We start from the raw sequence: 24079 nt of genomic DNA on the forward strand, positions 1-24079 counted from the left end.
CTGGGGAGTCCCAGGGGGGTTGTGGGGGTCCGTGGGGGGGTCTGGAGGGTTTGGGGGGGGCCCATGGAGGGTCTTGGGGGGGTCCCAGAGGATTTGTGGGGGTCCACGGGGGGTCCCGCAGGGTTCTGGGGGGGGTCCGTGGAGGGTCTAGGGGGTCCCAGAGGGTTTTGGGGGGGTCCACGGGGGTGGCCCGGGGTGGAGACCGGGGCGGGGGGGGGGGCGTCCAGCTCACTTCTTCATGCGGTAGAAGCCCTTCTTGACGGTGCCGAAGTTTCCGGCCCCGAGCTCTCCTTCCTCCAGGGTGAGCAGGCTGCGGTCCAGCTCCACCGCCTCGGGGCGGATCTCCTCCGGGTCCGCGTACGGGCTCTCGTACACGGCCGTGTCCATCGGCAAGGCCTCCCGCAGCTCCTCTGCACGCACACCGACACACGCGCGCCCATCTTCTCTCACCGTCTCCCCCCTCCATCTCTCACCGTCCCTTCTCCATCTCTGTCTCTCCCCCTCCATCTCTGACCGTCCCCTGTCCATCTCTGTCTCTCCCATCTCCATCTCTGACCGTCCCCTGTCCATCTCTGACTCTGTTGTCCATCTCTGTCTCTCCCCGTCCATCTCTGACCGCCCCTGTCCATCTCTGACTCTATTGTCCATCTCTGTCTCTCCCCTGTCCATCTCTGACTCTATTGTCCATCTCTGTCTCTCCCCATCCATCTCTGACCGCCCCTGTCCATCTCTGTCTCTCCCATCTCCATCTCTGACCATCCCCTGTCCATCTCTGACTCTGTTGTCCATCTCTGTCTCTCCCCTGTCCATCTCTGACCGTCCCCTGTCCATCTCTGACTCTATTGTCCATCTCTGTCTCTCCCCGTCCATCTCTGACCGCCCCTGTCCATCTCTGTCTCTCCCTTGTCCATCTCTGACCGTCCCCTGTCCATCTCTGACTCTATTGTCCATCTCTGTCTCTCCCTGTCCATCTCTGACTCTCCCCTGTCCATCTCTGACCGTCCCCTGTCCATCTCTGACTCTATTGTCCATCTCTGTCTCTCCCTGTCCATCTCTGACTCTCCCTTGTCCATCTCTGACCGTCCCCTGTCCATTTCTGACTCTATTGTCCATCTCTGTCTCTCCCCTGTCCATCTCTGACTCTCCCTTGTCCATCTCTGACCGTCCCCTGTCCATCTCTGACTCTATTGTCCATCTCTGTCTCTCCCCTGTCCATCTCTGACTCTCCCCTGTCCATCTCTGACCGTCCCCGTCCATCTCTGACTCTATTGTCCATCTCTGTCTCTCCCTTGTCCATCTCTGACCATCCCCTGTCCATCTCTGACCATCCCCTGTCCATCTCTGTCTCTCTCCTGTCCATCTCTGACTCTACTGTCCATCTCTGTCTCTCCCCTCTCCATCTCTCTATTGTCCACCTCTGTCTCTCGCCGTCCCTCTCTGACTTTCCCCTCTCTGTCTCTGACGGTGCCCGTCTCTGTCTCTCCCCTCTCCATCTCTGATTCTCCCATATCCATCTCTGACGACTCTCTCCTTTCCATCTCTGACTCTCTTGTCCATCTCCGTCTCTCCCCTCTCTCCATCTCTGACTCTCTCCTTTCTATCTCTCATTCTCTAATGTCCATTTTTGTCTCCCCCTTCTCCCCCTCTGTCTCTCCCCTCTCCATCTCTGACTCCCTCCTGTCCATCTCTATCTCTCGACTGTCCATCTCTGACTCTCTCCTTTCCATCTCTGACTCTCTTGTCCATCTCTGTCTCTCCCCTCTCTCCATCTCTGACTCTCTGCTTTCGATCTCTGACTCCCTCATGTCCATTTCTGTCTCTCCCTTCTCCCCCTCTGTCTCTCCCCTCTCCATCTCTGTCTCTCCCCTCTCTCCATCTCTGACTCTCTCCTTTCCATCTCCGTCTCTCCCCTCTCTCCATCTCTGACTCTCTCCTTTCTATCTCTGCCTCCCTCATGTCCATTCCTGTCTCTCCCTTCTCCCCCTCTGTCTCTCCCCCTCCGTCTCTATCTCCCTCCTGTCCACCTCTGTCTCTCCCCCTCTGTCTCTCCCCTCTCTCCATCTCTCCCCTCTCTCCATCTCTCTCTCCTTTCTATCTCTGACTCGTGTCCATTCCTGTCTCTCCCTTCTCCCCCTCTGTCTCTCCCCTCTCCGTCTCTATCTCCCTCCTGTCCACCTCTGTCTCTCCCCCTCCCCCTCTGTCTCTCCCCCTCCCCCTCTGTCTCTCCCCTCTCCGTCTCTATCTCCCTCCTGTCCACCTCTGTCTCTCCCCTCTCTCCATCTCTGACTCTCTCCTTTCTATCTCTGCCCCTCTCATGTCCATTCCTGTCTCTCCCTTCTCCCCTTCTGTCTCTCCCCTCTCCATCTCTATCTCCCTCCTGTCCATCTCTGTCTCTCCCCCTCTGTCTCTCCCCTCTCTCCATCTCCGTCTCTCCCCTCTCTCCATCTCTGACTCTCTCCTTTCGATCTCTGCCTCCCTCATGTCCATTCCTGTCTCTCCCTTCTCCCCCTCTGTCTCTCCCCTCTCCATCTCTGTCTCTCCCCTCTCTCCATCTCTGACTCTCTCCTTTCCATCTCCGTCTCTCCCCTCTCTCCATCTCTGACTCTCTCCTTTCTATCTCTGCCTCCCTCATGTCCATTCCTGTCTCTCCCTTCTCCCCTTCTGTCTCTCCCCTCTCCATCTCTATCTCCCTCCTGTCCATCTCTGTCTCTCCCCCTCTGTCTCTCCCCTCTCTCCATCTCCGTCTCTCCCCTCTCTCCATCTCTGACTCTCTCCTTTCTATCTCTGCCTCCCTCATGTCCATTCCTGTCTCTCCCTTCTCCCCCTCTGTCTCTCCCCTCTCCATCTCTGTCTCTCCCCTCTCTCCATCTCTGACTCTCTCCTTTCCATCTCCGTCTCTCCCCTCTCTCCATCTCTGACTCTCTCCTTTCTATCTCTGCCTCTCTCATGTCCATTCCTGTCTCTCCCTTCTCCCCCTCTGTCTCTCCCCTCTCCATCTCCGTCTCTCCCCTCTCTCCATCTCTGACTCTCTCCTTTCCATCTCCGTCTCTCCCCTCTCTCCATCTCTGACTCTCTCCTTTCTATCTCTGCCTCTCTCATGTCCATTCCTGTCTCTCCCTTCTCCCCCTCTGTCTCTCCCCTCTCCATCTCTGTCTCTCCCCTCGCTCCACCTCTGACTCTCTCCTTTCCATCTCCGTCTCTCCCCTCTCTCCATCTCTGACTCTCTCCTTTCTATCTCTGACTCCCTCATGTCCATTCCTGTCTCTCCCCCCTCCCCCTCTGTCTCTCCCCCGCCCTCGTCTCTGTCCCGTCGGCGTCCGGGCGGTCTCTGACGGACGGACCCCGTCTCTGTGTCGTCCCCCCCGGGGTGGGCCCACCTGGAAGGGGTTGTCCGGCTCCCCTGCGACCCCTCTGCATCACGTAGGGGTTGAGCTCCGCCGAACTTTCCAGCCGGTTCACGGCGGCCTGGTGGCCCTGGGGCAACGAGCGGACGACGACAGCAACGTGGGTGTTTGCGGAGCGCTCGCTCTGTGCTCAGCACTGTGCTGAGCGCTGCGCTCCGCCCGAAGGGCACCGGGTCGCCCCCACCCCCCGCCGCGGGGCTCCCGCTCTCCATTTGGCAGATGGGATCCCTGAGGCCCAGAGAGGTGAAGTGACTCGCCCCGGGTCACCCAGCTGAAACTCAGTTCCCCGCTTCAAAGCCCTCCTCCAGGAGGCCTTCCCGGATTCAGCCCCCCCCCAGCACCGTGCTCATTTGCATAATTATTGATCCCCCCCCCCCGGTCAATTTTGTCAATGAGGTGCCCATCCCCCCGATTCTATTGATCTTGATGATGTTTTCGCTTTGTTCTCTTTTGCTTTGCTCTCTCCCCCATTCATTCGATCGTATTTATCGGGCGCCTACTATGTGCAGGGCGCTGGACTCAGCGCCCGCAGTGGACAGTTCGGCATCCGATATTCGATCGTATTTATCGGGCGCCTACTATGTGCAGGGCGCTGGACTGAGCGCCCGCAGTGGACAGTTCGGCATCCGATAGGCGATCGTATTTATCGGGCGCCTACTATGTGCAGGGCGCTGGACTGAGCGCCCGCAGTGGACAGTTCGGCATCCGATAGGCGATCGTATTTATCGGGCGCCTACTATGTTCGGCCCGTTTAGACCGCGAGCCCCTCGTGGGGCGGGGATGGTTTCTTATCTGTTGCCTCGTTGTCCATTCCAAGCGCTTAGTACAGTGCCCCTTGTCAGCTGCGTGACTGTGGGCGAGTCGCTTCCCTTCTCCGTGCCTCAGTTCCCTCGTCTGTCAAATGGGGGTGAAGACCGGGAGCCCCACGTGGGACCACCTCATTCCCCCGTGTCTCCCCCAGCGCTTAGAACAGTGCTCGGCACATAGTCAGCGCTTAACAAATACCAACGTTATCATCATTATTATTAGAGCCCGGGCTGGGGAGTCCGAGGTCGTGGGTTCGAATCCCGCCCCCCCCCCCCCCCCCCGGTCGGCTGGGTGACCTTGGGCGCGTCACTGCCCTTCTCTGGGCCTCAGTCGCCTCCTCTGTCAAATGGGGACGGAGCCCGGGAGCCTCCCGGGGGGGGCCGCCCGGTGACCCCGTGTCTCCCCCAGCGCTTAGAACGGTGCTCGGCACCTAGGAAGCGCTTAAACAGCCACCAGCTACTTAGTGAACGCCCCCTGCCGGCGAGCCCTCGATCGCAACGAGGTGAGCGCCCCCTGCTGGAGGCTTCCGTCCCAGCGCGGCGCCCCCTGCTGGACGCCCAAATCCCTACTGTCTGAGCGCCCCCTGCTGCTGCTGCTGCTTCCTCTCGGCCGTACTGAACGCCCCCTGCCCGCTAGGGGCTCGATCCCCGTTAAGGGAGCGCTCATCCTGGATGGGGGGAAACTGAGGCCCGGAGAGGGGGAGACGCCGGCCCCAGGGCGCCCCCCCCCAGCGCCCCCCAGCGGGCGGTGGAGCGTCTTACGTGTCCGGCTGCGTGCGGGCCGAGCTTGGCGTGGGCGAGGGCGTCTCTGGTCTCCTTGTAGAGCCGCATCAGGGGGTTGCTGGGGGACTGGGAACCAGCGGACAGCGCCCGGTCAGTCGACACTATGTGCATAGCGCTCTGCACGCGGTAGGCGCCCGGCACATAGCTCTGCACAGACCCGACGCCCAGCACCTAGCGGGAGCCCAGCACAGCGCTCCGCACCCTGGAGGCACCCAGCCCCGCGCTCTCCGCACGAAGCAGACGCTCAGCACAGCGCTCTGCACCTAGTGGGAGTCCAGCACAGGGCTCTGCACCCTGGAGACACCGACCACAGCGCTCTCCGCACGAAGTAGACGCTCAGCACAGTGCTCTGCACCTAGTGGGAGTCCAGCACAGGGCTCTGCACCCTGGAGACACCGACCACAGCGCTCTCCGCACGTAGTAGACGCTCAGCACAGCGCTCTGCACCTAGTGGGAGCCCAGCACGGCGCTCTGCACCCTGGAGACACCGACCACAGCGCTCTCCGTACGTAGTAGACGCTCAGCACAGCGGTCTGAACATAGTGGGAGTCCAGCACAGCGCTCTGCACCCTGGAGACACCGACCACAGCATTCTCCGCACGTAGATGCTCATCACAGCGCTCTGCACACAGTAGGAGCCCACCACAGCGCCCTGCACAGCGCTCTGCACACTGTAGACGCCAAGCACAGCACGCTCCGCACATAGTAGATGCCCAGCACCCAGTACATGCAAAGCACAGCGCTCTGCACACTGCAGACACTGAGCACAGCGCTCTGCACATAGTAGACGCCCAGCACAGCGCTCTGCACGCAGTAGGGGCTCAACACCATTAATGGAGAGTGTCCTCTTCGCAGCGCCTAGTACAGTGCTCGGTATATAGTAAGCACTCAATCAATACTAGTGGTTGATTGATATTGGACTCTCCCAAGCGCTTAGTACAGTGCTCTGCACACAGGAAGTGCTCAATAAATGCCCTGGATGGATTGATACTGGACTCTCCCGAGCGCTTATCCAGTGCTCTGCACCCAGTAGGCGCTCAATAAATACCAATGATTGATATGATGTTGGACTCTCCCAAGCGCCTATTCCAGTGCTCTGCACGCTGTAAGCGCTCAGTAAATACTATTGATTGATATTGGACTCTTCCAAGCGTTTAGGCCACTGCTCTGCACCCAGGAAGCACTCAATAAATACCGTTGAATTGATTGGGTAAACTGAGGCACCGAGGACAGTGCTCTGCACACAGAAGCGCTCAATAAATACCTTTGAATTCATTGGGTAAACTGAGGCCCTGACAGTGCTTCTCGCAAAGGAAGAGCTCAATAAATACGATTGAATTGATTGGGTAAACTGAGGCACTGAGGACAGTCCTCTGTGCACAGAAGCGCTCAATAAATACCGTTGAATTGATTGGGTAAACAGAGGCCCTGAGGACAGTGCTCTGCACACAGAAGCGCTCAATAAATACCTTTGAATTCATTGGGTAAACTGAGGCACTGAGAACAGTGCTTCTGCGCAAAGGAAGAGCTCAATAAATACGATTGAATTGATTGGGTAAACTGAGGCCCTGAGGACAGTCCTCTGCGCACAGAAGCGCTCAATACTGTTGAATTGATTGGGTAAACTGAGGCCCTGAGGATAGTGCTCTGCACCCAGAAGCGCTCAATAAATGCCTTTGAATTCATTGGGTAAAGTGAGGCACTGAGGACAGTGCTTCTGCGCAAAGGAAGAGCTCAATAAATACGATTGAATTGATTGGGTAAACTGAGGCCCTGAGGACAGTCCTCTGCGCACAGAAGCGCTCAATACTGTTGAATTGATATGGTAAACTGAGGCCCTGAGGACAGTGCTCTGCACACAGAAGCGCTCAATAAATGCCTTTGAATTCATTGGGTAAACTGAGGCACTGAGGACAGTGCTTCTGCGCAAAGGAAGAGCTCAATAAATACGATTGAATCGATTGGGTAAACTGAGGCCCTGAGGACAGTGCTCTGCACCCAGAAGCGCTCAATAAATGCCTTTGAATTCATTGGGTAAAGTGAGGCACTGAGGACAGTGCTTCTGCGCAAAGGAAGAGCTCAATAATTACGATTGAATCGATTGGGTAAACTGAGGCACTGAGGACAGAGCTCTGCGCACAGGAAGAGCTCAAGAAATACAATTGGATGAATGAATGAATGCATGAATGAATGAATGAATGACTGAGGCTCCAGACCGGAAACTGGGCCCCCGGAGAACCGCCCCCCCTCCCTTTTCCCGCCGGCCGCCCGGCTCAGCCAATCAGCGGCGGCCGAACCGGAAGTCCCCCGACCGCGAGCGGAAGTTGGGCCTGAAACCGCAGCCGCGCGGGCGAGAGGGGGCAGCAAGCCACGTCGGCGGGGAGCGCCGCGCGTGCGCACTGGATGGGGCGGGCAGGACGGTCGGGGCATGCGCACTGGGGGAGGCGCGGGATAGGGAGGGATCCGAGCATGCGCACTGGCTGGGGGGAGAAAGGATCAGGAGGGATCCGAGCATGCGCACGAAGAGGGAAGGGGCAGGGAGGGATCCGAGCATGCGCACGAGGGGGGAAGGGGCAGGGAGGGATCCGAGCATGCGCACTGGCTGGGGGAGAAAAGCAGGATCGGGAGGGATCCGAGCATGCGCACGAGGGGGGAAGGGGGGCAGGGAGGGATCCGAGCATGCGCACTGGCTGGGGGTGGGAGAAAGGACCAGGAGGGATCCGAGTATGCGCACGAAGGGGGAAGGGGCAGGGAGGGATCCGAGCATGCGCCTTGGGTGGGGGGGGGAAGCAGGATCGAGAGGGATCCGAGCATGCGCACGAGGGGGGAAGGGGGCAGGGAGGGATCCGAGCATGCGCACTGGCTGGGAGGGGAGAAAGGATCAGGAGGGATCCGAGCATGCGCACGAGGGGGGGAAGGGGGCAGGGAGGGATCCGAGCATGCGCACTGGCTGGGGGGGAAAAGCAGGATCGGGAGGGATCCGACCATGCGCACGAGGGGTGAAGGGGCAGGGAGGGACCCGAGCATGCGCACTGGCTGGGCGAGAAAGGATCAGGAGGGATCCGAGCATGCGCACGAAGGGGGAAGGGGGCAGGAAGGGACCCGAGCATGCGCCCTGGCTGGGGGGGGGGGGAGAAAGGATCAGGAGGGATCCGAGCATGCGCACGAAGGGGGAAGGGGCAGGGAGGGATCCGAGCATGCGCACTGGGTGGGGGGGGAGCGGGAGTCGGTAAGGACCTGAGCATGCGCACTGGTGGGGCGGTACAGGGAGGGCTCTGAGCATGCGCAGTGGGCGGCGACTGCCGGCGCCCCCTGCTGCCGCCTGGCGGATCTCCTCCCCGCGCCGGCCCCTTTAACGAACGGGAGGCGCCCAGCATAGCTCTCTGCACATGGTGAGCGCCCAGCACGGCGTTTTGCACCTAGTAGAAGCCCAGTACAGCGTTCTGCATGCGGTGGACGCCCAGCACAGTGCTCTGCACACGGTAGACGCCCAGCACTGGGCTGTGCACATAGTAAGCGCCCAGCACAGCGTTTGGCACACGTAGACGCCTAGCATAGCGCCCTGCGTTCATTCATTCAATCTTATCTACTTATTCCCGGTAGGCACCTAGCACAGCGCTCTGCATACAGTAGGCGGCGTCCAGCACAGCGCTCTGCATACAGTGGACGCCCAGCACAGCGTTCTGCATATAGGAGGCGTCCAGTAGGAGGCATCCAGCCCAGCGCTCTGCATACAGGAGGAGGCGTCCGGTAGGAGGCGTCCAGCCCAGCACTCTGCATACAGTAGGAGGCGTCCAGTAGGAGGCGTCCAGCCCAGCGCTCTGCATACAGTAAGAGGCGTCCAGTAGGAGGCGTCCAGCCCAGCCTCTGCATATAGTAGGAGGCGTCCAGTAGGAGGCGTCCAGCACAGCGCTCTGCTCTGAGCCCGTTGTTGGGCTGGGATGGTCTCTCTCTGTTGCCGAATTGTGCTTTCCAAGCGTTCGGCACAGTGCTTCGCACACAGTCAGCGCTCAATAAATACCCCTGAATGAATGAGTACAGTAGGAGGCGTCCAGCGCCACGCCCTGCGCACGGCGGGCCCCCAGCACGGCGGGAGCGCGGCCAGCACAGAGTCCCGCACACAGCAGGCGCCCAGCACAGGGCTGCGCACAGAGTAGGCGTTGAACGAACCGCACCTTCTTTGCTCTCTGGAAGGAGTGAATGCGTCCGATGAGTCCGCCGGCCTGAAAACCGCACACGCGCGCGCTCACGCGCGAACACACACATGCACGCGCGCGCATCCCCCCAGGGGGCGCCCTCCCCGGCGCTCTGCACCCAATAGGCGCCCAGCACAGCGCTCTGCACACAGTGGGCGGGTCATGTGTCTGCTTTATGGTTGTGGTGTCCTCGCCCAAGCGTTCAGTACAGTGCTCCGCACACGGGCGGTGCTCAGTGAAAACCACCGAATGACTGGAAGCGGGCGCCCAGCACAGCGCTCTGCACACAGTAGGCGCTCAGCACAGCCCCCTGCACACTGTGGGCGGGTGACGGTCTGTTATATTGGTTTAGTGTCCTCGCCCAAGCGTTTAGTACAGTGCTGGGCACACGGGAGGTGCTCAATAAAAACCACTGAAGGACTGAAAGCGGGTGCCAGCACAGCGCTCTGCGCACAGTGGGCAGATGAAGGGCCTGTTGTATTGGTGTAGTGTCCTCTCCCAAGCGTTCAGCACAGTGCTCTGGACTAGATACTAGACTGCGTCTAGTACAGTCTAGATTGTTTATACCGTGAGCCCGCCGTTGGGCAGGGATGGTGTCTCTCTGCTGCTGAATTGTGCTTTCCAGGCGCTCAGTACAGTGCTCTGCACACAGCGCTCAATAAATACTACCGAATGAATGAATGGATGCATGAATGAATGAAAGCAGGCGTCCAGCACAGCGCTCTGCACACGGCGTCTCCCCCGCCCTCCCGCCCCGGGCTGAACCGACTAGGCCCGTTGGACCCCCCGGGGGCGCGCGAACACCCACGTACACGAAGCCCGGGGATGGTACACGCCGGCGGAAACACTCGTACACAGGCCGGGGGAAAGACTTGCGCGTGGAGGCCCGCGGGCGCGCGCGCAGGGAAGCGCGTGCCCGCGCGCAGGCGAGGTGGACACGCCACGGAGCGACACCGGCACACGGAGGCGCGCCCGCGCAGACCCACGCGCGGAGACAGCCCGGGCACGTGGACGCAGCGTGTGCGCAGAGACGCGGGCTGGTGGAGGGACACGCGCAGACACGCGCGGGGAAAACACGTGCACGTGGAGACCGTCACGTGGACATGGAGACGGTCACGAGGACATGGAGACGGTCACGTGGGCACGCACGTGCGGAGAGACGCGGGCTCGTGGAGAGACACGCGCAGACACGCGCGGGGAAAACACGTGCACGTGGAGACCGTCACGTGGACGTGGAGATGGTCACGTGGGCGTGGAGGCGGTCACGTGGACATGGAGACGGTCACGTGGGCATGGAGAAGGTCACGTGGACATGGAGACGGTCACGTGGGCACGCACGTGTGTGGAGACACACAGGCTCGTGGAGAGACACGCGCAGACACGTGCGGAGAAACACGTGCACGTGGAGACCGTCACGTGGACCTGGAGACGGTCACGTGGACACGCACGTGCGGAGAGACGCGGGCTCGTGGAGGAGACGCGCAGACACGTGTGGAGAAACGCGGGCACGTGGAGGCCGTCACGTGGACGCGCACGTGCGGAGACCCGCGGAGGGACACGCGCAAACACGTGGGGAGAAACGCGGGCACGTGGAGGCCGTCACGTGGAGGCGCACGTGCGGAGACCCGCGGGCTCGTGGAGGAGGGACAGGCGCAGACACGTGGACCCGCGGACACGCCCACGTGCAGCCCAGCCTGGACGCCGTGCACGTGGACACGCACGCACGGTGACGCACGCACGCACGGTGACGCACGCAGGCAGGCGGGGAGGGACTCGTGCGCAGGCGCGGGGAGGGGGGGAGGGCACTTACCCGCGGGTGGTCGCCCGGCAGGGGGGGCCGGGGCCCCAAAACGTCACTTCCTGTGGGGGGGGGGGGGAGAGACACGTGACACACAAGTCCCGCCCAATCGCCTCGCGGGGAGGGGAGATCATGGATGGGGGAGGGGCGGGTCAAGGGGTGTGACGTGAGGGGGGGGCGGGGGCCAATGAGGGACAGGTGGGGGGGAGGGTCACGTGACAGCGGGGTGAGGGGGCGGTGCATGCCCAGTCACGTGTCAAGGGGTGTGACCTAAGCGGGGGCGGGGGCCAATGAGGGACAGGTGGGGGCGGGTCACGTGACACGGCGGGGTGAGGGGGCGGGCCATGCCCAGTCACGTGTCAAGGGGTGTGACCTAAGCGGGGGCGGGGCCAATGAGGGACAGGCGGGGGGGCGGGTCACGTGACACGTCGGGGTGAGGGGCGGGGCTTGACCGGTCACGTGTCGAGGGGTGTGACGCGGGAGGGGGCGGGGCATGTCCAGTCACGTTTCAAGGGGTGTGACCTAATTGGGGGCGGGGCCTGACCGGTCACGTGTCAAGGGGTGTGACGTGCGAGGGGGCGGGGGCCAATGAGGGACAGGTGGGGGCGGTCACGTGACACGTCGGGTGAGGGGGCGGGGCATGCCCGGTCACGGGTCGAGGGGTGTGACCTCAGCGGGGGCGGGGCCAACGAGGGACAGGCGGGGGGGGGGGCGGGAGGGCACGCGACACGTCCGGGTGATGGGGCGGGGCCTGACCGGTCACGTGTCTGAGGTGTGACGTAAGAGGGGGCGGGAGCCAACGACGGACGGACTGGACGGTCACGTGTCCGTCGCGCCCGGTCACGTGACGCGCCGGGGGGGGGTGCCGGCGCCGGGCCGGTCACGTGTCTGGGGTGTGTGACGTCGGGGGGGGGGCGGGAGCCAATGAGGGGCGGGAGGTTCACGTGACGCGCCCGGGGGCGGGGCCTGTCCTGCCACGTGGGTGGGGCCAGGTCACGTGTTGGGGGGGCGGGGCCAGGGCTGAGATCCCCCAGGGCGTGTCCCCCGGGGCTGGGCGCCCCCTGTGGGATGCAGGGCGATGTGCTGGGCGCTCACTGGGTGCAGAGCGCTGCGCTGGACGCCCGGTGGGGGGGTGGGGGGGGGGGCAGGGCCGGCCTGAGATGGGCGGGGTGATTCGGGGTCGTGACCCCGGTGCGGGGGGGGGGGGGGGTTCCTCCCGGTAGTGTCCCCCCTCCCCTGCCGTCCCCTCCCCCCCTCCGGAAGCGCGTTGGGCGCTGACCGTCGTGGGCTTGTCCCGCGCGGGGGCAGGCGGTGGCCAGGGGTCGCAGGAGCCCGTCGGCCTTGTAGGAGTAGTGGTCCACCAGCTGAACGCCCGGGGGGGGGGGCGAAAGGGACGGGGGGGGGACAAGGGGGGACAAGGGGACCAAGGGGGGCCAGGGAGAAAAGAGGGGATGGGGGACAAGGGGACCAAGGGGGGACAGGGAGCAAAGGGGACAAGGGGGGATGGGGGACAAGGGGGCCGGGGACAAGGCGGGGACAGGGAGAAAAGGGGGCAAGGGGGGGACCGGGGGGACAAGGGGGACAGGGACAAAGGGACCAAGGGGACAAGGGGCGACCGGGAGGGACAAGGGGGAGACGAGGGGGACGCGGGGACACACGGGGACAAGGGAGGAGGGGGGCAAGGGGGGGCAAGGGGACAAGGGGGACGGGGACAAGGGGACAGGGAGGAAAGGGGGCCGGGGGAAGGGGCGTCACATCCCCTCCCCCTACTGCTGACCCCCTTCCCGCCCCCCCCAAAACGTAGCCCCCCGAAGACCCCCCCCCCAACCTGGAGCCTCCTGAAGTCCCCCAGAGACCCTCCCAAGTCACACAGCCCCCTCCCAGGACCCCCTCGGGTCTCCCCCAAATCCCCCCCCCCCGAGACCCCCCCTTCCCCCTCAGGACGCCCCCGGAGACCCCCCAGGACCCCTCCCCGAGACCCCAACCTTCCCAGCCCCCCCCAGGACCTCCCAGAACCCCTGAGGACCACCCTTAGGGACCCCCCAGCCCTCTCAGGACCCCCTTAGGGACCCCCCCAGGACTCCCAGGACCCCCCCGGGACCCCAGTCCCCTCCCAGAACCCCCCTAAGGACCCCCCCATCCCTCTCAGGACCCCCCCCCGAGACCCCAGGCCCCCCCCAGGACCTCCCAAAACCCCCCCAGGGACCCCCCAGCCCTCCCAGGACCCCCCAGGACCTCTCAAGACCCCCCCAGGTACCCCATGAACCCCCAGAACCCCCCAGGACCCCCTTAGGGACCCCCCCAGGACTCTCAGAACCCCCCAGGACCCCCCCCCCAGTATTCCGAGGACCTCCCCGGGACCCCAGTCCCCTCCCAGAACCCCTCGGGATCCTCCTAAAGACCCCCCCAGGGATCCCAGCTCCCCACCCAGGACCCTCAGAACCTCTCAGGACCCCTCTAAGGACCCCCCCCCAGCCCTCTCAGGACCCCCCAGGGACCCCAGGCCCCCCCCAGGACCTCCCAGAACCCCTCAGGACCCCCCTAAGAACCCTCCCAGGGACTCCGTGAACCCCCAGAACCCCTGAGGACCCCCCTCAGGGACCCCCCCAGCCCTCTCAGGACCCCCAGGGACCCCAGGCCCCCCCCCAGGACCTCCCAGAACCCCTCAGGACCCGCTTAGGGACCCCCTCAGCCCTCCCAGGACCCCCCCCCCAAGGACCCCAGGACCCCCAGATCCCCTCAGGACCCCCCAAGGACCTTCCCCAGCCCTCCCAGGACCCCCCCAGGACCTCTCAAGACCCCCCCAGAGACCCCATGAACCCCCAGAACCCCTCAGGACCCCCCTCAGGGACCCCCCCCAGCCCTCTCAGGACCCCCAGGGACCCCAGGCCCCCCCCCAGGACCTCCCAGAACCCCTCAGGATCCGCTTAGGGACCCCCTCAGCCCTCCCAGGACCCCCCCCCAAGGACCCCCAGATCCCCTCAGGACCCCCCAAGGACCTTCCCCAGCCCTCCCAGGACCCCCAGGGACCCCAGGCCCTCCCCCCAGGCCCCCCCAGAACCCCTCAGGACCCCCTCAGGGACCCCCCCAAGCCTCCCAGGATCCCCCAGGGATGCAGGACCCCCCTAAGAACCCTCCCAGGGACTCCGTGAACCCCCAGAACCCCTGAGGACCCCCCCGAGGGACCCCCCCCAGGACCTCCCGGCCCCCCCCAGTCGTCCCGGGACCCCCCGGGACCCCCCCCCCCCCGCGGACCTGCCAGAGGGTGTCGAACTTCTTTCCGTCGGGGATGGAGAGCTTCCCGGCCTTGTCCCGGTCGATGCGGTAGTGCAGCGCGCGGCCTCCGTGCACCAGGCACAGGGCGAACGAGCCCTCCGGGCCCCGGGACCGAACCCTGAACCCGCCACCGGACGGACGGGGGGGAGGGGGGACACGGACACGCGCTCATCACACCGCCCCGACGGACCGACCCTGGGGGAGACGCCCCTCGGCCCCCTCCCAGCCCGCTTTCCCCTCCCGGACCCTGGGGGAGACGCCCCTCAGATCCTGCTTTCCCCGCTAGGGCATTGGGGGAGACGCTCCTCACCGCTCCCCCACCCCCCGGATCCCTCGCCTGGATACTGGGGGAGACGCCCCTCGGCCCCCTCCCGGCCCGCTTTCCCCGCCCGGACCCTGGGGGAGACGCTCCTCGCACCCCTTTCCCCTCCCGGACGCTGGGGGAGACGCCCCTCGGCCCCCTCCCGTCCCGCTTTCCCCTCCCGGACCCTGGGGGAGACGCCCCTCGCACCCCTCTCCCCTCCTGGACGCTGGGGGAGACGCCCCTCGCACCCCTCTCCCCGTCTGGACGCTGGGGGAGACGCTTACCGTGTGTCGGGCTCTGTACTAAGCACCGGGGGGGGGGTCATCATCATCATCATCATCATCATCGATGGTATCTGTTAGGCGCTTACCATGTGTCGGGCCCCGAGCTGAGCGCCGGGGGCGATAACCGTGATCATCGTCATGCTAATGATCCGTGGTATTCGTTAAGCGCTCACCATGTGGCAGGCCCTGTGCTAAGCGCTGGGGGGGGGCGGGTGATCATTCATTCATTCAGCAGTATTTATTGGGCGCTTACTATGCGCAGAGCACTGGACTGAGCGCTCGGAATGGACCAATCAGGAGCATGATAATCTGTGGCATCTGTTAAGCGCTTACTATGTGCCAGGGACCGTTCTAATTGCCGAGGGTCGTCGTCGTCGTCGTCGTCACCGACTCTGATTACCGCGGCGCTTAATCAGGAAGCGCCCAATAAGTACGATTGAGTGAATGAGACGAAAGGGTCGGTCGGAGGACCAGGGTGCGCCCAAACTCCCCGTCCTGGGCGGATGAATGAATGGATGGACGGATGAATGGATGGATGGACGGATGGATGGATGGATGGATGGATGGATGAATGAATGGATGGACGGACGAATGGATGGATGGATGGATGAATTGGTGAATGGCTGGATGGATAGTTGGACAAATGAATGAATGAATGAATGAATGAATTACTGGATGGATGAATGAATGGGTGAATGAATGAATGGGGGGATGGATGGATGAATTGATGAATGGCTGGATGGATAGATGGACAAATGAATGAATGAATGACTGGAGGGATGGATGAATGAATGAATGGGGGGATGGATGGATGAATAGATGGATGGACGAATTGAATGGATGGATGAATGAATGGGTGGATGGATGGATGGATGAATTGAATGGATGGATGAATGAATGGGTGGATGGATGGATGAATAGATGGATGGATGAATTGAATGGATGGATGAATTGATGAATGAATGACTGGATGGATGAATGAATGACTGGATGGATGAATGAATGACCGGATGGATGGATGGATGGATGGATGGATGGACGGACGGACGGACGGACGGACGGACGGACGGACGGACGGACGGATGGACGGACGAATGAATGGATGATGAATGAATGGATGGATGGATGGATGGATGGATGGATGGATGGATGGATGGATGGACGGACGGATGAATGGATGGAAGAATGAATGGGTAGACGGATGGACGAACGGATGGATGGAAGAACGAACAGACGGATGGATGAATTAACGAATGAATGGATGAAAGAATGACTGAATGAAGGATGAGAAATTCTGTTTTTCTTCCTAAAAAGGGAAGTGAAAGTCTGGGCCAAATTTCCCCCGCCTCCCCCGTCCCCCCCCTTCGTCATCCCCTCCCCCACCGCCCAAACCCAGGGGACCGACCGCTTGGCTGGGGGTGGGGGGAAGGGCGGGGGGGGAGGGGAAACTGAGGAAACCAGAACGGTCAGACGGGGGGCCGAGAGATGGGGAGAGGGAGAGAGGGGAGAGAGACAGAGATGGAGAGACAGAAGGGAGAGACAGAGAGGGAGAGAGAGGGGAGAGACAGAGATAAGGGAGACAGAAAGGAGAGACGGAGAGATGGAGAGAGAGACAGAGACAAAGGGGAGAGACAGAGAGGGAGAGAGAGACGGGGGGAGAGACAGAGACGGAGAGAGAGGGGAGACACAGAGAGGGAGGTCAGAGATGGAGAGACAGAGATGGAGAGAGAGGAGAGAGGGAGGAAGGAGAGACAGAGAGGGAGACAGACAGAGAGGGAGAGAAGGGAGAGACAGAGAGGGAGGTGAGAGACAGAGACAGAGAGAGACAGAGATGGAGAGAGAGAGGGGAGAGACAGAGAGGGAGGAAGGAGAGATAGAGACGGAGAGAGACAGAGGGGAGAGACACGTATGGAGAGACGGGAGAGACAGAGACGGGGAGAGAGGGGAGAGACAAAGATGGAGCGAGAGGAGAGAGACAGAGACAGAGGGGAGAGACAGAGACGGAGAGACAGAGAAGGAGGGAGGAGAGACAGAGAGGGAGGAGAGAGACGGAGGGGAGAGACAGAGACGGAGGGAGGGAAGAGACAGAGATGGAAAGAGAGAGGGGAGAGACAGAGACAGAGGGGAGAGACAGAGAGGGAGAGAGACAGAGGGGAGAGACAGAGATGGGAAGAGACAGAGAGAGGGGAGAGACAGAGAGGGAGAGAGAGAGGAGAGAGATGGAGAGAGGGGAGAGACAGAGAGGGAGGAAGGAGAGACAGAGACAGAGAGAGGGGGAGAGACAGAGAGGGAGAGAGACAGAGACAGAGAGAGAGGGGAGAGACAGAGATGGAGACAGAGGAGAGAGACAGAGACAGAGATGGAGAGAGACAGAAGGGAGAGACAGAGAGGGAGAGAGAGGGGAGAGACAGAGATGGAGAGACAGAAGGGAGAGACATAGATAAGGGAGACAGAAAGGAGAGACAGACAGGGGAGAGACAGAGAGGGAGAGAGAGGGGAGAGACAGAGATGGAGAGACAGAGGGAGAGACATAGATAAGGGAGACAGAAAGGAGAGACAGAGAGGGAGAGAGAGGGGAGAGACAGAGACGGAGAGAGACAGAAGGGAGAGACAGGGGAGAGACATAGATAAGGGAGACAGAAAGGAGAGACAGAGAGGGGAGAGACAGAGATGGAGAGAGACAGAAGGGAGAGACAGAGAGGGAGAGAGAGGGGAGAGACAGAGACAGAGAGAGAGCGAAGGGAGAGACAGAGATGGAGAGACAGAAGGGAGAGACGGGGAGAGACACAGATAAGGGAGACAGAAAGGAGAGACAGAGAGGGGAGAGACAGAGATGGAGAGAGACAGAAGGGAGAGACAGAGAGGGAGAGAGAGGGGAGAGACAGAGACAGAGAGAGACAGAAGGGAGAGACAGAGAGAGAGAGCGAGGGGAGAGACAGAGATGGAGAGACAGAAGGGAGAGACGGGGAGAGACATAGATAAGGGAGACAGAGAGGGGAGAGACAGAGACGGAGAGAGACAGAAGGGAGAGACAGCGGGGCTGGAGGACGGGCCAGTTCGCCCCGCTGGCTCCTCCCGTCCATCAGCGGTCTGTACTGAGCGCCTCCTGCGTGCGGAGCACCGGACCGAGCGCTGGGGAGAGTCCAGTACAGTAAAGGGAGACAATCCCGGGCGGAGAGACCGACCGCAGCACGGACAACTAAAAGGAGCGGGGAGAGGCCGGGCTTGGGGCTCCGAGGCCCTGGGTTCTGATCCCGCCACCGCCCCCCGGTCCGCGGCTGGGCGACCTCGGCCCGGGCACTTCCCTTCTCCGGGCCTCGGTCTCCCCCTCCGTCCAAAGGGGACGGGGACTGGGGTCCAACCCCGCCGTGGCCACCCCGGCGCTCGGTACAGGGTCTGGCACCTAGTAATAGACGCTTCGCAAATACCAAAGATCATGCCGATCGTTGTCGTTATTATTCCTTCCCGGCGCTTAGTACGGAGCCCGACACGCGGTGAGCGCTCAACCGACGCCATGGATCACGCCGACCGTCGTTATTATTCCTTCCCGGCGCTTAGTACGGAGCCCGACACGCGGTGAGCGCTCAACCGACGCCATGGATCACGCCGATCGTCGTTATTATTCCTTCCCGGCGCTTAGTACGGAGCCCGACACGTGGTGAGCGCTCAACCGACGCCATGGATCACGCCGATCGTCGTTATTATTCCTTCCCCGGCGCTCAGTACGGAGCCCGTCACGTGGTGAGCGCTCAACCGACGCCATGGATCACGCCGACCGTCGTTATTATTCCCTCCCGGCGCTCAGTACGGAGCCCGACACGTAGTGAGCGCTCAACCGACGCCATGGATCACGCCGACCGTCGTTATTATTCCCCTCCAACGCTCAGTACGGAGCCCGACACGTAGTGAGCGCTCAGCAAACAACAAATATTATTATTGTTTTCCCCCCAGCGCTTAGTACAGGGCCCGACACGTAGTAGGCGCTTAACAAATACCATAGATTATCATTACTATTATCCTCAGCAATTAGTACAGTGCCTGATGCATAGTAAGTGCTTAAACGCGTATTATTATTATTATTATTGTCACGATGATGATGATGATGATTTGATGCCCAGGATCCTTAGACCCCTCTGTCTCCCCCGTCTCTCCCATGTCTCTCCCCGTCTCCCCCAGAGACCCCTTCATCTCCAGGTCTCTCCCCATCTCTCCCCGTCTCTCCCAGAGACCCCCTTCATCTCCATCCCCTCGTCTCCCCTATCTCTCCCCCATCTCTCCCCGTCTCCCCAGAGACCCCTTTCATCTCCACCCCCTCGTCTCCCCCGCCTCTCCCCGTCTCTGCCGTCTCTCTCCATCTCCCCCAGAGACCCCTCTCATCTCCACCCCCTTGTCTCCCCCACCTCTCCCCGTCTCTGCTATCTCTCCCCATCTCCCCAGAGACCCCTTTCATCTCCATCCCCTCGTCTCCCCCGTCTCTGCCATCTCTCCCCATCTCCCCCAGAGACCCCCTTCACCCCCATCCTCCGTCTCCCCGCCTCTCCCGTCTCTCCCCATCTCCCCAGAGACCCCTTTCATCTCCACCCCCTCGTCTCCCCCGCCTCTCCCCGTCTCTGCCGTCTCTCTCCATCTCCCCAGAGACCCCTCGCATCTCCACCCCCTCGTCTCCCCCGTCTCCCCCAGAGCCCCCCGGGGGTTGGGGAGGAAGAGGACGGGGGGGGGGGGCCCGGGACTCACAGGAACTTCCCGTCGGCCTTGGGGGCGGCGAGCAGGGCGTCCTCGGCCTGGGTGCGAGACACGGCGCCGTGGAACCAGCCCATCTTCTCGTGGGCCGTGGTGGCGATGAGCTTCTCCAGCTGGGGCCGCTGGCTGAGGATGGCCTGCTCCAGGGCCTGGCCCTGCGACGCCCCCGCCCCCGTCAGCCTCCGCCGACCCCCGCCCGCCCTGGACCGCCCCCAGCCCTCCCTGGCCCACCCCCCTCCCGCCCTGGCCCACCCCCCTCCCAGCCTGGTCCACCCCCCTCCCGCTCTGGCCCACCTCCATCCTGCCCTGGCCCACCCCCAGCCCTCCCTGGACCACTCCCCTCCCGCCCTGGCCCACCCCCTGCCCTGGCCCACCCCCCTCCCAGCCTGGTCCACCCCCCTCCCGCTCTGGCCCACCTCCATCCTGCCCTGGCCCACCCCCAGCCCTCCCTGGACCACTCCCCTCCTGCCCTGGCCCACCCCCATCCCAGCCTGGACCACCTCCCTCCTGCCCTGGACCCCCCTATCCTGCCCTGGCCCACCCCCATCCCAGCCTGGACCCCCCCTTCCTGCCCTGGCCCACCCCCATCCCTCCCTGGACCAACCCCCTCCCGCCCTGGACCCCCCCTCCCGCCCTGGCCCACCCCCCTCCCGCCCTGGACCCCCCCCATCCCGCCCTGGACCCTCCCCATCCCAGCCTGGACCCTCCCCATCCCAGCCTGGACCACCTCCCTCCTTCCCTGGCCCCCCCCCTCCTGCCCTGGCCCACCCCCATCCCAGCCTGGAGCCCCCCTTCCCGCCCTAGCCCACCCCCCTCCCTCCCTGGACCAACCCCCTCCCACCCTGGACCCCCCCCTCCCACCCTGGACCCCCCCCCCGCCCTGGCCCCCCCCCATCCCAGCCTGGACCACCTCCCTCCTTCCCTGGCCCACCCCCCTCCCGCCCTGGCCCACCCCCATCGCCGCCCTCACCCCCAGCCACCCAACCGTGTCTACCGTCGTCTCCACCGCCGCCGACCCCGACCGTCCCCACCGCCCGCCTCCCCCCGGGGGTCTCCGCCGCCGACCCGACCGCCACCGCCGGGCCCACCTGCAGATTCCAGGTGTCCCTCACGTAGTCCCGGATGAGGGTCTCCCTGAGTCCCTCGAAGGGGCCGGCGCGGGGCCGGAGGCCGGGGGGCCGCAGGCAGGGGTCGCGCAGGCGGCAGACCAGCCCGTCGGCCTCCCGCCCGTGGAAGGCGCACAGCTCGGCCGGTCCCGGGTGCGAGCGGCCGCCGGCGATGGCGAAGGCCCCGGCCACGTCGCGCTCGATGGTGTAGTGGTGGACGCGGCCGCCGCTGGACACCGACAGCGAGAAGCCCCCCAGGGAGCTGCGGCTCTGCCGCAGGAGGAACAGGCCCTCGCCCAGGCCCGCCTCCTCCAGGCGGGCCTCCGCCTCCTCCCGGGTGATGTTGCCGAAGAAGAAGGGCAGCTGGGCCGCCGCCTCGCCCCCGCCGGACGCCATCCTGGCCCCGCCGCCCGCGCGGACCTGAAAGAGACGAGGAGACGGGATCCGTCGGGCGCCTACTGGGTCGTCGGGCCGGCCCCCGGGGGGCTCCCGGGCCTCGAGGCGACTGAGGCCCGGAGAAGAAGAGGAAGAAGAGCAGTAGTATTTGTTGAGCGCTTCCTAGGTGCCGGGCGTTCTTCTGAGCGCTGGGGGAGAGACGGAGTCATCGGGGGGTCCCACGCGAGGCTCCCGGGCCTCATCCCCGTTTGACAGGGGAGGCGACTGAGGCCCAGAGAAGGGAAACGACGGGGCGTCCGGCTCGTCGACGGGGCGTCCGGCTCGTCTCTGTCACCTCTGACGCCCCGGCCCCCCAGCCGCCTCAAATCCCACACAACATCCTCCTCTTCCTCCTCTTCTTCTTCTCTTCCTCCTCCTCTCCTCTTCCCTTCTTCCTCCTCCTCCTTCCTCCTCTTTTCCTCCTCTTCCTCTTCTTTTCCTCCTCCTCTCCTCCTCTTCCTCCTCTTCCTCTTCTCTTCCTTCTCCTCTTCTTTTCCTCCTCCTCCTCTTCCCTTCTTCCTCCTCCTCCTCTTCTTTTCCTCCTCCTCTCCTCTTCCTCCTCTTCTTCTCTCCCTCCTCTTCCTCTTCCTCTTCTCTTCCTTCTCCTCTTCTTTTCCTCCTCCTCCTCTTCCCTTCTTCCTCCTCCTCTTCCCTTCTTCCTCCTCCTCTTCCTCCTCCTCTTCTCCTCCTCCTCCTTCTCCCTCCTCTTCTCCTCCTCCTCATCTCCTTCATCCTCTTCCTCCTCTTCTCTTCCTCCTCCTCCTCCTCTGTCTCCCTCCTCTTCCTCGTCTCCTTCCTCCTCTTCTTCCTCTCCATCCTCCTCTTCTCTTCTTCCTCCCCCTCCTCTTTTCCTCCTCCTCTTCCTCTTCCCTTCCTCCTCTTCCTCCTCCTCCTCCCCTTCCTCTTCCCCTTCCTCCTCTTCGCCTCCTCCTCCTTCCTCTTCGCCTCCTCCTCGTCTCCTTCATCCTCTTCCTCGTCTCCTTCCTCCTCTTCCTCCTCTCCTTCCTCCTCTTCTCTTCTTCCTCCCCCTCCTCCTCTTTTCCTCTTCCTCTTCTCTTCCTCCTCCTCTCCCTCCTCTTCCCCTTCCTCCTCCTCCTCCTCCTCCTCCTCGTCTCCTTCCTCCTCTCCTTCCTTCTCTTCCCCTTCTTCCTCCTCTCCATCCTCCTCCTCCTCCTCCTCCGGGAAGCCCCCCGCCCGGCCCGCCTCCCTCCGTCCGCCCCCAGCGCGGCTCGGCGGGCAGATCCCGGGCCGGGAGGGGGGAATGGAACTCGGCGGTCCCGGGTTCTAATCCCGCTCCGCTCCCCCGCCGGCAGGGTGACCCGGGGCCGCTCGCTCCGCTTCTCCGGGCCTCAGTTTCCCCCCCTCTGTCAAAAGGGGGCCGCCCGAGGACCCGGGATCTCCCCCCAGCGCTTAGCACAGGGTCCCCCCACCCCGGAAGGCCTCGACGCCCCCCCGTCGAATGGGTCGATGAATGAATGAACGAACGGACGAACGAATGAATGAATAGCGTCCTCTCCCCAGCGTTCAGCGCAGCGTTCTGCACCCCGGAGGCGCTCAAGAAATAGCACTGAATGACCGGGGGGGGGGGAGGGGAGCGGCCCCTCCCCAGGGCTCCGCCCCCCAGGAAGCGCTCAGTAGATAGCGCTGGTCGTGGCGAAGGCCCACGGGCGGCGGGCAGAGCGCTGTGCTGGACGCCCCCTACTGTGTGCGGAGCGCTCTGCTGGAGGTTGACTGTATCCAGAGCGCTGTGCTGGACGCCCCCTACTGTGTGCGGAGCGCTCTGCTGGAGGTTTACTGTATCCAGAGCGCTGTGCTGGACGCCTCCTACTGTGTGCGCTGTGCTGGGCGCCTGTGCAGGGCACTGGGCTGGACGCCTCCTAGGGCGTGCGAAGCGCTGTGCTGGGCATCTACAGTGTCCGGAGCGCTGTGCTGGACGCCTCCCACGGCGTGCAGAGCGCTCTGCTGGTCGCCTTCTCGTGTGTGCAGGGCGCTGTGCTGGGCGCCTGTGCAAAACACCGTGCTGGACGCCTCCTACCGTGCGCACGGTGCCGTGCCGGCTGCCGGCGCGGAACACCGTGCTGGACGCCTCCCACTCTGTGCGGAGCGCCGGGCCGGGCCTCTACCGGGTGCCGAGCGCCGTGTTGGACGACTCCTGTGTGCAGAGCGGCGTGCTGGGCGCCCCCAACTGGATGCGGGGCGCCGTGCTGGACGCCTACTGGGGACAGAGCGCCGGGCTGGGCGCCTCCAACCGGATGCGGGGCGCTGCGCTGGGCGCTCTCGCTAGGTGCTGGCCGCCTACTCTGTGCAGAGCGCTGTGCTGGGCGCCCGCAGCCGGATGCGGGGCGCTGTGCTGGACGCCCGGGGTGTGGGAAGGGCAGGAAGCGGGCTCGGTTTCCGGCCGGGCCCCGGGGGACCCCACCCCCACCTCGCTCTGCCGTCCTCTCCCCAGCGCTCAGCACAGGGCTCCGCACACCGTAGACGCCCAGCACGGCGCTCTGCACCCGGTAGGCGTCCAGCTCGGCGCTCTGCACCCGGTAGGCGTCCAGCTCGGCGCTCTGCACCCGGCAGGCGTCCAGCTCGGCGCCCTGCCCACCGAAGGAGGCGTCCAGCTCGGCGCTCTGCGCCCGGGAGACGTCCAGCACAGCCCTCTGCACCCGGTAGACGTCCAGCTCGGCTCTGTGCACCCGGTAGGCGTCCAGCCCGGCGCTCTGCACCCGGTAGACGCCCAGCTCGGCGCTCTGCCCACCGAAGGAGGCGTCCAGCTCGGCGCTCTGCACCCGGGAGACGTCCGGCTCGGCCCTGGGCACCCGGTGGGCGTCCGGCACGGCGCCGTGCACCCGGCAGACGCCGCCCGGCACGGGGCCGGGGCCCGGCAGAGCGTTGCGCCCAGCGTGGAGGCGGTTGGTGGCGGGGCCTCGGCGGAAAAAGCAGAAGTGGACGCCCGGGC

General features: G+C 63.6%; 1 protein-coding gene across 2 annotated transcripts in view; it reads right to left on the bottom strand.

The window, feature by feature from the left end:
- SYK (spleen associated tyrosine kinase) overlaps nt 1-21226 on the bottom strand; it is a 29221-nt gene extending 7995 nt beyond the window's left edge. Inside the window, exons 1-9 of one of the 2 annotated variants that reach the window (XM_029056554.2) lie at nt 20680-21224; nt 19586-19746; nt 14243-14381; nt 12267-12351; nt 11000-11049; nt 9169-9216; nt 4973-5059; nt 3378-3474; nt 233-410 (exon numbers count right to left, since the gene is read on the bottom strand). In XM_029056554.2, coding sequence (XP_028912387.1) covers nt 233-410; nt 3378-3474; nt 4973-5059; nt 9169-9216; nt 11000-11049; nt 12267-12351; nt 14243-14381; nt 19586-19746; nt 20680-21093 — 1259 coding nt within the window. In that variant the 5' untranslated portion in view covers nt 21094-21224. Of the gene's footprint in view, nt 1-232; nt 411-3377; nt 3475-4972; nt 5060-9168; nt 9217-10999; nt 11050-12266; nt 12352-14242; nt 14382-19585; nt 19747-20679 lie in introns of both variants that reach the window. The other variant, XM_029056555.1, reaches the window with a different exon arrangement.
- Nucleotides 21227-24079: the final 2853 nt, after the last annotated feature.

The sequence above is a fragment of the Ornithorhynchus anatinus genome, unplaced genomic scaffold (genome assembly GCF_004115215.2).
Source record: "Ornithorhynchus anatinus isolate Pmale09 unplaced genomic scaffold, mOrnAna1.pri.v4 scaffold_138_arrow_ctg1, whole genome shotgun sequence".
NCBI lineage: Eukaryota > Metazoa > Chordata > Mammalia > Monotremata > Ornithorhynchidae > Ornithorhynchus > Ornithorhynchus anatinus.